At 53.3% G+C, this 17120-nt stretch overlaps 1 protein-coding gene across 1 annotated transcript; it reads left to right on the top strand.

The window, feature by feature from the left end:
* Positions 1–238: 238 nt before the first annotated feature.
* Positions 239–11596, top strand: GALR1 (galanin receptor 1). The gene is given in 4 exon segments (XM_032470503.1): positions 239–1090; positions 5392–5457; positions 10891–10950; positions 10952–11596. Coding segments are annotated over 4 exon segments (1050 nt in total). The 5' UTR covers positions 239–424; the 3' UTR covers positions 11210–11596.
* The last annotated feature ends 5524 nt before the right edge of the window (positions 11597–17120 follow it).

Genomic DNA, 17120 nt, shown 5'->3' with positions numbered 1-17120 from the left:
GGGCCCCGGGAGCGCTGCGGGAAGGGAGCGGCTCAGAGCAACAGGTGCAGCCCAACGCCACTCCCAGGCCGAAGGAAACGACCTGCAGGGGCCTGGAGCCAGTAAGACGCAGCGCTCTCTCCACCCCCAGGGCTGCACCGGCAGGTCCCTCCTCCCCAGCTGGGTGGCCCCTCAGCGGGCGGTGGTACCCAGACAGGCGGAGCTCCGCGCGCTCGGGCCAGCCGCCCTGGTCCGGGAAGGTGCAGCTCGGGCTGCCGCCCGGTGCAAACAGACGGTGCCCCTAAGCTCGGACGCCCGGGCGCCTGCCCATCAGGGACGCTCAGGCTCGGAAACTCGCGCTCTGCGTGCCCAGGGTGGGAACCTCTGCGCCCTCTTTCCCCGGCCAGCACCCCTCGCCAGCGCGCCCCGGGCGCTCCCGCGAGCCATGGAGCTGGCGGCCGGGAACCTCAGCGAGGGGAACGCGAGCGGGCCCGAGTCCCCCGCCCCGGAGCCCAGGCCGCTTTTCGGCATCGGCGTGGAGAACTTCATCACCCTGGTGGTGTTCGGCCTGATCTTCGCGCTCGGCGTGCTGGGCAACAGCCTGGTGATCACCGTGCTGGCGCGCAGCAAGCCGGGGAAGCCGCGCAGCACCACCAACCTGTTCATCCTCAACCTGAGCATCGCGGACCTGGCCTACCTGCTCTTCTGCATCCCCTTCCAGGCCACGGTGTACGCGCTGCCCACCTGGGTGCTGGGCGCCTTCGTCTGCAAGTTTATCCATTACTTCTTCACCGTCTCCATGCTGGTCAGCATCTTCACCCTGGCCGCGATGTCGGTGGACCGCTACGTGGCCATCGTGCACTCGCGCCGCTCCTCCTCCCTGCGGGTGTCCCGCAACGCGCTGCTGGGCGTGGGCTTCATCTGGGCGCTGTCCATCGCCATGGCCTCGCCGGTGGCCTACCACCAGCGCCTCTTCCACCGGGACGTCAGCAACCAGACCTTCTGCTGGGAGCAGTGGGCCAACCAGCGCCACAAGAAGGCCTACGTGGTGTGCACCTTCGTCTTCGGCTACCTGCTGCCGCTGCTGCTCATTTGCTTCTGCTATGCCAAGGTGGGGCGCGGGGCGGGCGGGCGCGGGCCCCCACAGACCCGAGTCGCACCTGTGTCCGGGCCCCGCAGCCGCCCCTTCCCCATGCCCTCGTTCCCCTTAGTTTCCTGGGGGCACTGCGCGGAGAACCATCTGCCGGAGGCCCTGGCCTCGGCTCGCGGGTTTGACGTTGCGCGAGGAAGTTTCTTGGAGTTTGGGCGACGCCAGGGAAAGTTGTCAGGCCACTTCCCAGGCGTCCTTCCCGGCCCTCGCAGCAGCCCTGGGCGGTGGGGTGGTCCCAGCGGAGGGCAATCCCGCCCACTTCTCAGTAGGTGAGATCCGCCTGCGAGAGCATCGCTCCGCGGGGCCGCAGGGCCAGGGCCCGCGCTGGGTCAGCCGGCGCGCGGAGCGGCGCCCCATCCCAGCCCGCAGCCAGGGTCCTATGGGGAGACTCCCCTGCCCGCGGGGCGCACAGAGACACGGGCAGGGATCGGCTCTGCGAAGCCACTGCTCCTGGGACCAAGCTTTGAGTATTATTTTACATACAAGCCACGTGTTATTAAACCCAAGTGGTTAAACACAGTTTCTTCACAGAGTCTTGAGCGGAGTCTCCAGAGAACTTCGGATGAGTGGGTTTCCAGCTGCAGTGTTTTCCGGTTTCGATCCTTTTAGAAAGGGGTAAACATCTTACGTGATTCAGGTGGCAGGGCTGCCCCCACCTCTGAGAGGCACACTGTTGACACACCCCTGGTGCAGCCACCCTGCGCCTCCTTACGGGGAAATTTGCTCTTACCGCCCCTGTACGTAGCCCCGCAGAGCTCAGCTAAAATCACATCCTCTTTCATCAGTGACACTCGGTTTTGAAGATTTTATACTGATCAAAAAGTCTTCCACCTTTTACACAGCCTGCCTGTGTCAGAGTAAGAGCCTTCATGTCCTGATTCACGGGGCAGAATCCTTTGTTCCTGACATGCCCTCTGCCAAGCAGAGAAAGACTTGTAACCAAATTCTGAAATTTCCACCATTTTGTCTTCACCTCTCTCTCTGTCTCTCATTCTCTTTCTGATCAGGCTGTGACTACAGGACGCGGAGTTATCAGAGGAGATAGAACAGCAATGATTTCTTATATTCCATTGACAGAGGAATTTTTTTTCCCCAGCAGAAATGCTGACTATAAGCCAGCTGACTTTATTATTTCCCTCCCCCCCATGTCATCTATAGAGTTACGGCTATTTTGAATGGTAATTTTTTGAGAAAAGTTTTAAAACTATTCCTGCATTGGAGGGTTATATATAAAAGAGACAGAGTAGAGACAGGGAGATTGGAAGCTAACTCTAGCTGAGCTCTTTGGTAAATGCCTGGTTTACTCACTTAGGCTTCTGCAAACGCAAAGCAGAGGATGCGGCACAGCACGGTGGTCTGAAGCGTGCACTGTCTCATTAGTCTGCAGGCAACCCCGTGGGGTTGTGCACATTTTAATAGTGTGCGTATTTTATTGATAAGGAAAGAGGGTTTGGGGGGAGTGAAGCAACTGACTCAGACTGTGAAGCCCGTAAACAGTTCCGGAAGGATTTTAGTGCAGGAATTCCCAGCCCCCTGAGGGAGGGACAGTTACTGAGAGCCTGGGGGGCACGGAGGCTGGAACTAGAGGGATTCTTAAATATTTGGTTCTTCATTCATAATTGCGTGGATTTCACTTGAAACATATTCTTCCTTCATTTCCTGAAAGACTTCGGGGAATGTAATTTGGGTCTCTTTAACAGAAACAGCAAGGTGAATTTCTTGGAATAAATTAGGCTACATTTGTGTCATTTGAGAATTTATAAAAGTCACCCATAGGGAAAAATTTTAGAATACTTTTTTAAATTAAATACATCATCATTGGGATATTTCAAAAATGGAAATAGTTTGCTTTTAAGCATAACTGGACATTTCTTTTGAATTCAAGGTAATATTTGCAGATTCAAGTCCAGGGCTTGAGAAGGTGAAGGTCAGTTATTTCCAGTTGCTTCCTTTAGTTCGGCCTTTAAGTGTGTGCCGGCCAGTGAAGGAGTCTGCTGCTAAAACGTGGCATTCAAGGCCCAGGTCTGATGGCCACCATGGAAAATCACAAATGATCAAAGGGCACTTAAAATCACAACGCTTTTCTTTCTTTCTTCCTTTTAACTTAGCAAAGGATCGCACGCCAGAGATGACTTCTGCTCTTATAAGTGTAGGTTCTTTTTCTTTGCACCCAAAGCACGAATGCGTGGGCTGGAGAGTGAGCCGCTGCTCCCTCTGCTGGGGGGCTGTTCTAGCAGGGCTGGTGCCTCACTCTCTTTCTGCAGAGGGAATGCTTGTCTGGACCCTCTTTGGTCAGACATGAGGATGACCTCTTGACCTCTCCCCAACCCCCCAAGCTCCTCCACATCCCAGGAACGTCTCTGGCTCAGGTTTGAGTGTAGGCTTGTCTACACACACTCCTAAATGTGCAGCAAGACGGGGCAATGCCGCCAGGCCACCATCACCATGTTCTGAAGGAATGTGAGCGTAGCCCATGGCGATGCCCACCTGCTCCTCCGTGGGTGACAGATCTTCACCCATGTGGGATGCATCACAGTGTATCAGCGTGGGTCAGAGTTGGGCTCTTGAAGTGAAATTGGGTTAATTGAAACATCCTTGGGTGTTTTCCCCGCTGACCACTCAACAGCGCCCCTTAGGGGTTTTGCAGTTACTGAGATGAGTCAGTTGCGGGAATGAGCAGCCCGCAGGCGGCGCTGTGAAGCTGCCAACATTTGACTTTTTAGCGCTGCGTCCTCTCCTGTGTCCCTCTCTGAGTTTGCTTCGCTGTCCCTCCTCCTGCTCCTTGCTTTCAGTGACCAGTGTCCTCCTGTCGTCTTCCAGGAAGGCCACCCCCAAGGAGCCTCGCCACGCTGTCATCTCCAGGCAGGGTCCTGTCCAGCCCCTTCCTTCCCCTTGAAAGACTTCCTCATTTGTTCCTGCCAAAGCCCCTCTGCTCTCTTTGCCTTTCGTTCAGTTTTTAGGACCCCAGGTTTTGTGGGCAGAATGGGACACCAGCCCGTTAGTGCGTTGAGAGCGACCCCACAGGCTCCCGGAGCAGGTGAAAGTCGTGTCTGATGGAGGGCGTGCAGCGGCTGCGGGAAGTGGAGGTCTTCCCGCAGGGCTGGGAATTCAGAGTCATGAATCCACACCCCAGTGATGATGCTTAATGTGCACAGGGCTTGTGAGGCGGTGAGCACCTCCCAGGGCGTCTCATTAGGGAGTGACTGATGCCTCCTGCGCCATCACCCTGCTGCGTCCTGCCCCCCAGAGCTGACTCTCGCAATAAGTCCAATTCAATTAAGCTACTTCTGTGCCGGGGCGCTAGAGGGGGCCCGAGACGCTGCTGCAGCGCTGCTTCCGGATTCTGGAGAGACTCACTGAGCAACTGATGGATGATCTAAAACCCTTAGTCACCCAGAGCTAATTTCCTTAGCTTTTCCACTCGGATTGGACATGAAAAAGAGCAGCCTGGTGTGTGTACAGCCGTCTTGGCCCTGTCGTACGTCTTACGTCGTGAAATCTTACCTAGAACCAGTGTGCCTGCATCACTTCTCCTGGGAGTGATGCTGGCCCTGACAACACTAGCTTCTCCAGTGAAGGAGGTCAGGTCTCCCAGGAACCTTGCTGATGGGGTATTCCTTGTAGAACCTTGCTGGATGGGCTGTCCTTCATCCGTGATGCTGAATTTCCCACGTGTAAGTTGTCTAGAAGCATCACACAGTGGGTAAGATCCAAACCAAGAATGAAGGGGGGGTCTAACGGTGCAGATTTGCTTTAAGGAGACTTGCAGTGGAGACCAACCTCACAGGGAAAAGGGAAGGAAAGCGTTGAAGTGAACGCGGGCTGCACGGATGAGTCCTGCGGTCGTCATTTGCTCGCGTGCCTCCTTCCCTCACCGCTTGGTGTGCTGGAGGGCAGGCTCTAGGTTTTAACGCACAGCAGGGGCCTGGTAACGGTTGAAAGGTAGAGTCCAGGGGGAACTGAGGTAGAAGGCAGACCAACAAGGGTGTGTATACAGGGAGCGGTGGACAAAACTTCGGAGCTACATGGACCAGAACTCTCGGCACACAGGTGCTCCCCCCATAAACGGCCCTGATGTTAGACAAACAGATGTCGCCGGCCGTTCATAGTCAGCGTTACTCCACACCTCGTGTGCATTTCAGTTTGAATGATTTTATCAAGAATTCTGTTCCCGTTTCAGAATGCCAAGAGCTGTGAATGCGAAACGGACGAGGAATTGTGGGGTCTGAGGCAAACCAATCTTATTACTCTGTATTTTTCAGGTCCTTAAGCATTTGCATAAAAAGCTGAAGAGCATGTCAAAGAAGTCAGAGGCATCGAAGAAAAAGGTAATGTTCACGGATTTATGTCACACCCACTGTGTCCTAGAGCTTAGTTTATTTTTGCCCTGAACTATCCTCACATCCACCCAATGCCTGTGAAATTCCATACAGGTGTTTGTAGTGACCCCCTTACCATTAGGCGGAGGGTAGAAACAGAGAGCCTACTTTTGAGGGTGGTGCCGGGGACCGTGCCGCAGGGGACCGTGCTGCACTGAAACCTGGACGGAGTCTCAGGGGTGAGGAAACGTGTGTTTTGGATCCTGAGCCTCTCTGGAAGGTGCTTTCAGGTTGATTGGGACTGAGTGCGGAGTTGCCGGGTCTGTAATTTGCATGAAACTAAGGAGCTTTTGCTGTGTGTTCGGCGTCTCTGAGGTGGTTCCAGGGGCCCTTCTTAATGATCCTGAGAGAGTACTGTTGGAATCTGGCCCTTAAGCCTCAGAAGCAGACACACTGCTCTCTCTTCCTCCCAGACTTGTGCGGATGTCCACCCTGCTCCTCCCACGAGGAGAGACTTAACGATGGGGGGCCCTGGGGGAACTCAGCCCACGGGTCATTGCCTTTCTCCTCCCGTGAATCCGATTTCCCCCAGTAGAGTTATGACATCGAACATCCAAAGATTGATTACATTTCACGTTTTGAGGAAAGAGTATTTTACAAACCAGGATGAATTTAACTCTTCCTCAGATAATGTCTCTATCATTTCTGAGTTCAGGAAGTGGGACGAAAGGGGAGTGAGACTGTTAGCCAGTATGATTAGGGACGAGATTATAACCAGTCATTTTCACCCACAAATATTACTCTGACATCTTAAAATGCCTTGTTTTTCCTTCTAACTATTTATCCTGGTCAATGACACATCATTTGCAGAAATTATGGTTTAACCACATTTACTTTCAAAACATACTACCTAAATAAAGCCAGCTCTTCCTGAGGTTCCTTGTTTATAAACAATAATGTGGCTAAAAACACAGCGGTTCTCAGAGTCCATGAATAGACATCTGGCTAAAAGCCTCAAAATTCAGCTTGCGTTTGAAGAGGCCAGCATCCTCGGGGAGGGTGGGGTCTCACTGGGCTTCTGCAGAGGCGATGCCTCTGGAATGTGATGCGTGCTTGTGATGGATGATGGAGATTTTCCACTTGCCAAAGGGAGGAAATAAAACATCTCGTTGGCGCTGGCTGGGTCTTCCTTACATGCTGTGGCTGGTGTTAGTCTCTGCAACTGAAAAATGTTGGAGAGAAATGGTGGCAGTCCCAGAGAAGAGAGAGTGAGTAAAAGAGTGAAAACAGGTCTTATAAGAAATGCCTAGAAAAGCTTCTGTCCTGCAGCAAAAAGGTCTGAAGACCAGTGATCAGCTCGCCAAGGACGTTGTTTACTCTTCTGTGCACGTGTGTGTGGGGTGTCCGTGTGTGCGTGCGGCTCTGTGTCACGCACGCATGTGTAAATGTAATCCTCACCACAGGAGAAGCTTTCAGCATCGGGCGGAGGGAAGGTTTTCCCTCCCATTCTCACAATCTGTGACCCTTAATAATCCAGAAACAGATGTCAGATCCCTTTTGATGTGTTTACCTGCCTCCTTGCTTGCACAGAGCAAATGCCGAGTGCTGCTGATGCTGGTGGCTGCGTGTGCACGCACATGTGCACGCGCGTACCCGGGATAGTGGAGGAGCGCAGGAGTGGGGTGGGAAGAGGGAGTGGGGAGGGAGGGGGGCGCGCAGAGGGGCCCAGGATAGAAAGTTGACTTGACTGTCAAGCCGGGGGTGGGGAGACAGGCGTGGCTCCTGGTGATGCTCCCGTGGGTCTCAGCGCGGAAGGAAGGGTGTTCCTGGGGTGGGTGCATGCTCAGTTGCTGTGGACGGTGGGGTGATGCGCTCTGATTTTGAGAGCTGCTCATTTCAGCTGCACCCTCTCCAGCTCCTCCTGCCAGGGTCTGAGTGGGGCTGGGCTCCTCTGCACCACGTCCGTCCACATGGGGTCCCCTCGCGTGGAGGTCGGGGGTGCTCGTGACAAACACAGAAACACCCTCAGGAAAACACAAAAGAAGAACGTGATCTCCAATGCCAGCATTGTAGGACGGAGCCCTGCTCGAGTCAGGTCAGTCTCCGCTGGACATCAAGACGGTGCTCTGGCCCAAGGCGGATCAGGTGCCAGGGCAGGATTCTGAAACGCTGTCCAGAAAACTTCCGGTGGGACAGACAGACACCCCCATCGGGTGGCTACTTCTGACCAGGACGAGGTGACAAGCCTTTCCAGACCCTCCCAACCATGACATTCTTTTAACAGCTCCTATTTCCCCGTTCTGGTGCGAAGTAACTCAGCACGCTTTTTGGCTGTCATTTCTACAATTTACACAGTGTTTTTCATCATTCTCCTCTTTCAGTCCCCTTTTCTCCTTCCCAGCCAAGTTCCATTAGACGTATTAGGAGGAAAAGTCTTTGAAGAAAAGAAAAAAACCACAGGTGTCTCAGAAGGCTTGAAAACGAGCATCTCACAGGAAGAGAAGGAAAGAGTATTTTCCGGATACTTTCAGCACAAGGAGCAAAAAGAAGGGAGGCTGACAAGGACCCGATCTCAGGAGTAAGTATAGAGACTTAGCACGTAACCTCATGCAATGGCTGCTTCTCCATCACAAGGTGTGATTCTACACACGGACAAAGGAGGAGAGCCGTGGATGCGCCGAGTGCAACTCCATCCAGGGCGGCGGCGAACGATCCTGCAAGAAGTGGAAACAGACCAGCCTCCTTCCCCGCAGAGGGGACCTCTCTCCTCACCTCTGAACTGCCTGGGCCTTCGAGTGGAGCTGGGTGAGGCAGTCCTGCTCTGGTTGTGGCTTCTCTGGATGGCTCCCCAGGCCTTCAGACGCCGGCAGAGAGAGAGAACGGTGCACTCCTGGGGGACTGCCTAGGCTTCTGCCCCACACCTGCTACTTGGTGCAGACGTCCTAAAAGCAGCAGTGAAATGGGATATCCGGAGGGCGTTCCCTTAGTGAAGGAGAGAGATGTTTTTATTGCCTTCGGACAGACGACGTGGTGCGTTCTAGTTGCAGATGTAATCACATCTGGGTTGTCTTTATGAAGTCGGCGGGGAGTGCATCCCACACACTGATGGATATGTGGATTGACAGCAGACGCTCCCTTCACAGATGCGCGCAGGTTGCTCCTGTGCTCTGTGGGCTGTGGGGAGGTGCCTTTAGCGTGTAAACCCGCCGGCCTGTAAAACCCTGTGGTCAGGTTCGTACCTGAGTCGTCTGAGGGTTGCAGGGTGTCGGGCCCAGCCAGAGAGTCGCCGTGCTGGGTCACCCTCTTCACAGGCCAGGGAGATGAGGCCCCGGGAGGTGAGGCCCAGGGAGGGCATCACTTTTCAAAGGCGGTGCAGCCCACTCACGGCTCATGTCAGTCCTGGATTTGCACGGTCCCCGACCCCCTCTCATGGGCAGCCTGACTGTCCTCTCCGGCCCCCCGACCACTGCCTTTTTCCCGACCCGGGCCTGGAATCCAAGCTTCTCCCCGACCGTCTCTGCCTACGTGTCCCGGCTTCCAGCCCACCTTTTTTTTTTTTTTTTTTTTTTTTTTTACCTCCAATCATGGAAAAGCGTTTGGATTTTATTTGACAGTTTAAATAGTTCTGGAAATATTTGTAAACACAGGCGGTACTTGGAGCTGGAGACAGCCCATCTCTGACAGACCTCACGGGTGGGCCGGCGCCCCGAGCGCCTCCCGTGGGAGCGGGCAGCTCACTCCGCACACGCGGCGTCGGCCCCCGCGGCGGCAGGGCCCTGGTTCCTGGGCAGGAAGAGGAGAGTCATTCTGTCCCGTTCTGCAGGGCCCGGGGGCTGAGCTTCCGCCGTGGGAGCACGTGGGGCGACAGCGACGTCCTCGTGGTGGGAGCACTTTGCCCCCTCGCTGGGAGGCGGTAGGAAAAGTCAGTCCTCCTTCCTTCTCTCCTTCCTCGGACCCTCCTCCTTGTACCCGCGGGCCTCAGCGGAGGTTCCCTCTCCCCGGAGGGGAAGGGAGGCGGGGGCCGCCAGGAGCTTGCGCTCTCGCTGGGGTCGTGCCGGGGGAGGTGCCCTGCACTCCGGCCGCCCCGGGAGGTGCTGGGGAGGCCGGTGCTCTCGGTGCTCCCGTTTCCGCCCTGCACCTGCAAGCACACTCTGGGCTGGGCTCAGGCTGAGGAGGAGGGGCCCCGCGGGTCCCACCCCCAGGCAAGGGGCTGAAAGCATCTCCTCCTCGTGTCCTTCATAGTCCTCCTCCTTTGAGGAGGAAAAGCCCGAGAGGAGAGCGGGGAGCTGGCGCAGGGCTGGCGCCGGGGCCCCGCGAGTGTCAGTTGCAGGACTGAGGTCCAGATAGCCCCGGCGGATGCGGCCGGGGGTGCCAGGCCGACCTTGCAGGCTGTTCTTCCCCAGTGACCGAGCTGCTCAGAGCATTTGTCTAGGGCCCCAGGGACCTGGCTCCCAGCCCTAACTTTACCTGCCACTGCGGGACCCTGGGCCCTTGTCCTGATGGTCTGAGCCTCGGTTTCCTCCTCCGCACCTCCCGGGAGGTTATAGGCTCTCCTGGGTCAGGTGGGGCTGCTGAGTGCAGGACACACACACAGCACCAGCCGAGGCCGGCTCTCGGCAACCCCCTCCCCGGCCCTGGTTCCGCCGTCAGATAGTCGAGCCCAGCTTGCAGCCTTTTAAGGACGGACCCAGCGGATTGCTCTCAATTTTACAGTTTCATAAACGTGACTGGCCCATCGTCTCTTGTGCGATTCGGGTTAACACTGTCAACTACCTAGTTGTTGCCTTTCAACACGTGCACAGAAAGCAGGACCCGGGGAACGGGGTGCACGGGAGGGAGGTGGGGCTCCTCTTGGGTTGAGGTCCTTGCTCGGGGAAGATCTCCCAGCGTCTGCTCAGCCAGAGTCTCAGGGCACGCGTGGACCCTGCCTCTGCCTCCCAGGGCTTTCGGGCTTCGGAGCAGCAGGGAAGGGTGAAGACACAGCACACAGTCGGGGCTGATGAGCCCAGAGACAGAACCGAACCACCCTCTGGACAGCACTCACACACCCATGAGCGGGGGTCTTTGACTCTGTCCACGTTCAACGAGGGGAGAGAAACACTGGGGCAGGTTCCCACGCCCAGCTGCGCTGCCTCACGGGCCAGACCGTCCCACCGCGTCCAGGCTTCAGCTTCGCAGGTTTTAAAGTTAGTGTGCGCGTGTTATCCACGTGTGTTTCACATCCCTGGTAGGATTATTCCTGCCGAAGGTCATGACTGGTCCTGGAAGCTGTGAACTAAACTGCTCCACGAAGAGAAGGTTAACACTCACAGCAGACTTCGTCCTTCCTCGATTCTGTGAAAACAGGCATCCACTTATCTCAGGGCAGTGTTTGAAGAGGCTGGATTCCTTTTCTGCTGTAATCCATGCATTTCTTTCTTTTTCTCCCCCTTCTTCTCCTAGACCGCGCAGACGGTTCTGGTGGTGGTCGTGGTTTTTGGGGTGTCCTGGCTGCCACACCACTGTCGTCCATCTCTGGGCTGAGTTTGGGGTGTTCCCGCTGACCCCGGCCTCCTTCTTCTTCAGGATCACCGCCCACTGCCTGGCGTACAGCAACTCGTCGGTGAACCCGATTATATATGCGTTTCTCTCTGAAAACTTCAGGAAGGCTTATAAGCAGGTGTTCAAGTGCCACATTCACAAAGAGTCACCCCTTAATGACACTAAAGAAAATAAAAGTCGAGTGGACACCCCACCCTCGACCAATTGTACCCACGTGTGAAAAAAGGCAGATTAGAGTATTGTGAATCTGGCATTTCTGTGCTTGTGGACCAGACACACAAAAAATACAACGCGGTATTAAGCCAGACAACAACTTGCTGTCTTGATGACAGTTCATATTATATTAGTTAAATTCCGTTTGTGTTTAAACAGTACTTTGATCCACTTGGGAAATCATAGGTCTGGTGAAGATTACTTCTGAAAGTTATTTTATTTCTAAATTCTCTTCCAAAACAAAAGAGAATGCTAGAGATTTATATCTCTTGAGAAATGAAAGTGTTAAAAAAAGAAAGTTTAACAGAATTCCAGAGATAAATACGCTCAGTGCTTCATAGGATGAGGAATAAGAACTTATTAAAAACGGTCAGAAATATTTGTGATCTACATTTTGGAGCAAATTTATTTTTGGAAAACACATTTATGCTTTAGTTCTTCAATTTTAAGATAAGGGTTAGTATTATAAGCTATTTAATGTGTTTTAAAACATGATCATATCCACATGATGAAGGTTTTCCCTGAATTTTATGTACATGGAGACTCACCTGTTCGATGGAAGTAAGTTTATTTGCACAGATCACTGTTTGCTCCTTGCTGCAGATACAGCGCTGCGGCCGTCTGCCACCACGAGGTCCGTTAGGTTTATCTCAGGAGGTCAACAGGTGTCACGGCTGTGGCCCTGGGGTGTCAGCCGTCGGGATGTCAGTTGAAACTATCCTGTGAACTTAGTCTTTGTAGAACCAACGAAACGTCAGGGAAAAGCACCACCTGCAGCTAACCTAATAGTTGAAGCTGTGAATGAGTTTTTAAGAATGAAACTGGGTGTTCAAATTATATTAGCTATGCCTTGAGTGGAATCTACCCAGGAGAGAAATTTTTTTAAATGTCAGTGAAGATGTATAGATAACTGTTTCCACGAGTTCAGAACTCACTGAGTTACATGAGATAAACCATCATGCCCTGTGAAGAAAGCCCACTAAATGTTCGGTTCAGACAAATTCTGGAGAAAACAAACCTTGTGAATGGATAAATGTAAGGATATCTTTCCTTGTACCAACAACGCTTTTTTCATCAAATTTGTGATGATGTCTAAAGCACATTTACTCCAAATATGATTCCCTCTAGAAGTGCTAATTTGGGGTTTCAAATCATCATGACTTGAGTTTCAAATGTAGTTTTCATATTTACTCCTGTTTACAATGAGAAAATGGTATGAAAAGATCAAATTATCCTACATTAGAATGCAATTTTCAGACTGCAAGACTGTGATATATTTTAGGATGACCCAAAAGCAAGAAGATTTAAAGAAAACAGTTTTGTGGGATGTTCACCTGTGTCAAATCAGGACTTCATGTGAAATACCAAATTTTAGATCAGAAAACCAACTCGCTGTCCGTCTTTGCATGTTAGCGTCTCTAGCTCGCGGATTTATTTGCACTGATTGTCTTCCTCCAGTGAACAGTGTTTACACTCGCAGTGGAATCCACAGCTCCCCGGACGGAAGAGGAGAAAATTGTCAGGGAGGCTGAGACATTGTGAACTTTCATGTTTGGTGGCCGGGGAAAGACGCGGTGTACGTGTGAATGTGAGTATTTTAAAGAACAACAGAAGTCCCTGGCATGGAATGTCTTTTGCACTTTATTCAAATACAGCAGCAGAAGCATTTTATGCTGACGATGACACCTCACGCCTGTGCAGAACTTGAAGCTGGCTCTGCAAACCCCAGCACGACGCCGGTGCAGCGTGAATTCCCGCAGCTGCACAGAGCGGCGGCCCTGCTCCCTCTGGACCCGCGTGGATGACGGCGACGTCCTGCACCGTGGTCGTTCTGTTCTCCTCTGATTCCTACAACACAAATGAAGTATTAACACCAGCACCACTGCTGCTGTTTCCTAAGACACACTGAACACCGACTTAGGCGTGTTTTCACCCAGTTACGTCGCGGTCCCTTCCCGATGCTGTTGGCGGGACGGGAGCTCAGGGCACAACCTGCAGTGATCAGACCTGCAGAACCCACGTGCGCTGAGTGTGCACACAGATCGCTTTTAGAAGCTGAGGTCTGGTCGATTTCCAGGGCTGTGCTAATTTCCGACGCGCAGCAGAGTAACTCGGTTACACAGGCAGCTACGTTCCTGTTCGTTTTACTCTTCATTCTAGGCCACCGCGAGGTCCTGAGGATGGTTCCCGTGCCGTCCAGCAGGACAGTGCTGTTTGTCGCGTTTCCACACAGCCGCGTGTGTCTGCAAGTCCCCGGCTCCCACTTTGTCCCTCCCCGGTGTTCTTCCTGCCCGTCGGCATTTTCACCCACTCCTCTTGTTCCTGACAGACTGTGTTGCTGATGATGCCGTAGGTCTGCAAAGATGTAAATCTGTGTAGGTGCCCAGGTGAGGAGTTCCTGGAGAACTCGTAAGGCGCTTCGTTGTCCAGACGGGCGTCGAGGAGAACTTGCTTCTGCCGACAATCTGCTTCCTGGGAAGCTGGTTTCCTCAGGTGCAGCTGGCGTCACCCATTCAGAAGCACCTTCTAGTTTTTCATTGAATAGCAGAGTACCCCAACCCCCAGCACTCTTTCCTCCTTTCCTTTTTCCTTTCTTTCCTTCCCTCCCTGCCTCCCTGCCTCCCTCCCTCCCTTTCTTTCTTTCTTTCCTTCCTTCCTTCCTCTCTTCATTTTTATACGTTTTCTTCCTACTGTTTGCTTTTTTTTTTAATTGAAGTCGAGTTGATTCACAGCGCTCCGTTAGCTTCTGGTGTGCAGCCCAGTGACTCAGTCACAGGCATCCACCCCACGCGCTCTCTCCCAGCCGCCAGGCTAAAGGCGATACCAGGTGTCCCTTTGAAGTCAGGCTGCTTGGAAAACCTTGTTTTCAGTGAGCTTCAAAGAAAATGGATCCGTGCTCCTTAGACTGGGCGGCCTCCGTGCCCCAAGGCAGCTGGCTATCTTCTGGGCCTCGGCTTTCCTGCAGGGGGACGGACAGCTCTGGAATATTCAAACAGCAGACACGCTTGCTGTCTCGTGTGCATGAGCAATGGTTTCAGTCTCCTCCTGGTGAGGTCAGGGATGTGGTGGAGGAGACTTTCTGGTCCCGGGGTCCCGGGAGAGGTTACCTGGATTCCTCTCTGGGGTGGTGGTCGGTGGGGCTGCACCTACCCGCGCTGGTTTCCTGGGAGGGGCGCTGGTCACTTCTGAGAGGTTGTGACCCAGTGGGCGGTGACAGGGCTTACGAGGCCGGGCTCTGCCTGCGGCCACGGCGCCTCTCCTGGGCACGCCCCGCTGGCTGTGCGGTGTCCTCTTCCCTGCCCCACCCCAGCTGCTCATTGCATCCTTTTCTCGAAGGAGATCCCACAGTCCCTGGGCTAGAACGTTCTGATCTGTCATGAATGAGGATGAAATATGGGTGAGACGTGGGGCTCAGAGCAACAATCAGTGAGAGATGCAGAATCAGACTCTAAACAGGCGACTTGTCCGCCTTCACTGTAGGTGCCACTGGCCAAACACGGTCTCCGCTGAGAAACGGCAGAGATCTGAGAAAGCAGAAGTGGGTGGGGGTCACGCTGATTTTCAGGTGGAAGTCTTCCCATCTTGTTAGAAAGAAAAAAATCAGCATAAACGTGGTTGGGGCCACTTGGCTTTGACTATGAGAAAACACCGTTTAAAATGGGAAGTCCGTCACTTTTCTCCTAAAGAGACGGTTGCCAGCCTGTGGGTGTGGCTGAAGAAGCAGGCGTCCGTGCAGCAGCTCAGCGCCGGCTGCACTCGGTGAGGGCAGCGCGCCTCAGGCTCTCCTGTCCTGTTGAGCTGCTCCGCTGCCCGGGCGCCCGGGGAGCTCTACCCAGAAGAACGTTCACGAGTGAGTGAACAGATTGCTGGGTTCGTGATATTTTCGAAACAGGGCTGGCTGGCATGGAGAAAGACGGAAACTGAAAACTTCTCTTGACATGGAACCTGGTGGTGACTCAGGAATATTCGTGAGCCAGCAATGGGTGTGTAAACGTTATTTTCCACAGGTTGGCTTCATGAGTCATGGTTCACTGCCAGGTATTTAACAAGGATGGAAGATTTGGCCTTGAGGGATAGAAATGCAAAGGTTCCTTGAATACAGTTGACCGAATCTTTGAATGTCTCCATTACATCTGCCTGGTGCCTTGTAGGAGAGGCAGTGGATGCTCGGGAACTCGAGGCTGGGTTGGATCTGTTGGTGAGTTGCTGCGGGAAATGCTGCCTCGAGTGAGCGGGGGAGCTCCCGGAGGTCCCGACGCTCTGTGCTCACCTCGGAGCGGGGGCTCTCACACTTCCCCAGGCGTCGGGACCACCCGGAGAGTTTGTCACAGCAGGTGGCCCGGGCTTCACCTCCGCGTGTCTGATTCCGAAGATTCTCACACGCTGTTTGTTACTCCGATGCTGTTTGTCCAGGGGCCACATTTTCAGAACTACTGCCTGATCTAACTGCTTTAGAGGTGGAGTCCGGGATTTTTCTTAAGGCCTCCAGGTGTGCTGCTGGCATCGCGACCCGCTCAGGTCGAGGGGACGGTCCTTCACAGGTCAAAATCGCTGCGGTTCTGTGGGGAAAAAAGTGCCCCAATGGGACCTAAATCATTCAGATTTTTATTGTTTAGGTTGAACAAGTTCATACAGACCCGTTCGGCTGCCAAAGCCACAGGAAGTTGTAAGTTTTCAGGAGTGTGAAGTTTAGTAACTTACACGTAGGGGTTTTCAGAGGTGATCGTAATGTTTCCTGCAGTGAGAATAAAGTAGAACAGCTTGGTGGAAAAAAGTACCTATAAATTCACTTTGTCCCCCCCAAACATAGAGGGGCAGGTACAGTAGTCGAGATTGTTACGCGTGTAGTTTTGAACTCAATGTTGAAGCTGAATGTGTGCATATCTTTCTCTATGGCTGCTAATTTTTAAAATTGCGTTATTATCTCTAAGAGATAAATGTAATTTACTCTGTGTTTAAAGTTTTCCAGTTCAGTGTCGCCTGATAACAAGTAGTTTGGATAAGGAAGAACATTTATGCATTTTGTGTTTTCAGTCGGCCAAGGTGATTGCTTAGACGCTGTTGTGTAAATGGCCCTGACCTGGGTCTCCTCGCACCAAGCGCTGTTACCACTGGTCTCCGAAGTCTATTTCTCTGAAATTTGTCTCAGCGTCTAGAGACTTGGCGTGAATGTTATGTCCAAACAGAGCATGAACAGCAATAAACTTGCAAATCCCACCCCCCCAAATTAAGAGGTTATATGAATCCGCTTCGTAGCAAATGCAGTCATTCCCAGTCACCTGCCTCTGCAGGAGATCCGGCTGAGATTTGTGGTTTGGATCCATTTTCTTGACGTGAGAATAAACGTTGCTCCTCCAAGTGTTCGTCTTTATGAGCTCACCTCATCCAGGCACACCCAGGATAACGTTTAACCGAGTGTCACCCATGGTCCAGGCAAGTCGCCTGAAACTGACCATCGCCAACATCCAGGATAGTGAGTGTCCAGGCTTCCTTCCGTTCACCATTTTACAGCATCACAAACCTAGAAAGGAGCGTCACTGCTCACACTTGCAGGGAAGGAACTGATGTTCCAGAGGCAAGGGGACTTGCTCGAGGGCAGCGCAGGGGTGGGTGACAAGGTTGGGCTGAATCTCTGTGTGACGATGCTGGAGGCAGCGCGCGGGTCCTCACCCCTGGACACTGGTCCTCCTTGAGTCCAGGCTTGGTTTGTGTTTCCGCAGCAACTGGGAGAGCCCGGCGAGCTGCTTGATATAAATTGGTTGCATGTAAATTGTCAACAAGAGCTGCAAACGGGGACCCACAGACCGGTGGGAAAATACGTGGGTTGGTGTTGACGTGAGGAGCTGGAGAGGCGGGGGCTTGGGTCAGAAGACCCCCGAGACGCATCCCACATTTGAGTGGGTGATTTCGTTGGTCTG

This window comes from Camelus ferus, chromosome 30, assembly GCF_009834535.1.
Source record: "Camelus ferus isolate YT-003-E chromosome 30, BCGSAC_Cfer_1.0, whole genome shotgun sequence".
Lineage (NCBI taxonomy): Eukaryota > Metazoa > Chordata > Mammalia > Artiodactyla > Camelidae > Camelus > Camelus ferus.
Note: the sequence above shows the minus strand (reverse complement) of the source record. Positions and strands in the feature narration are given on the sequence as shown.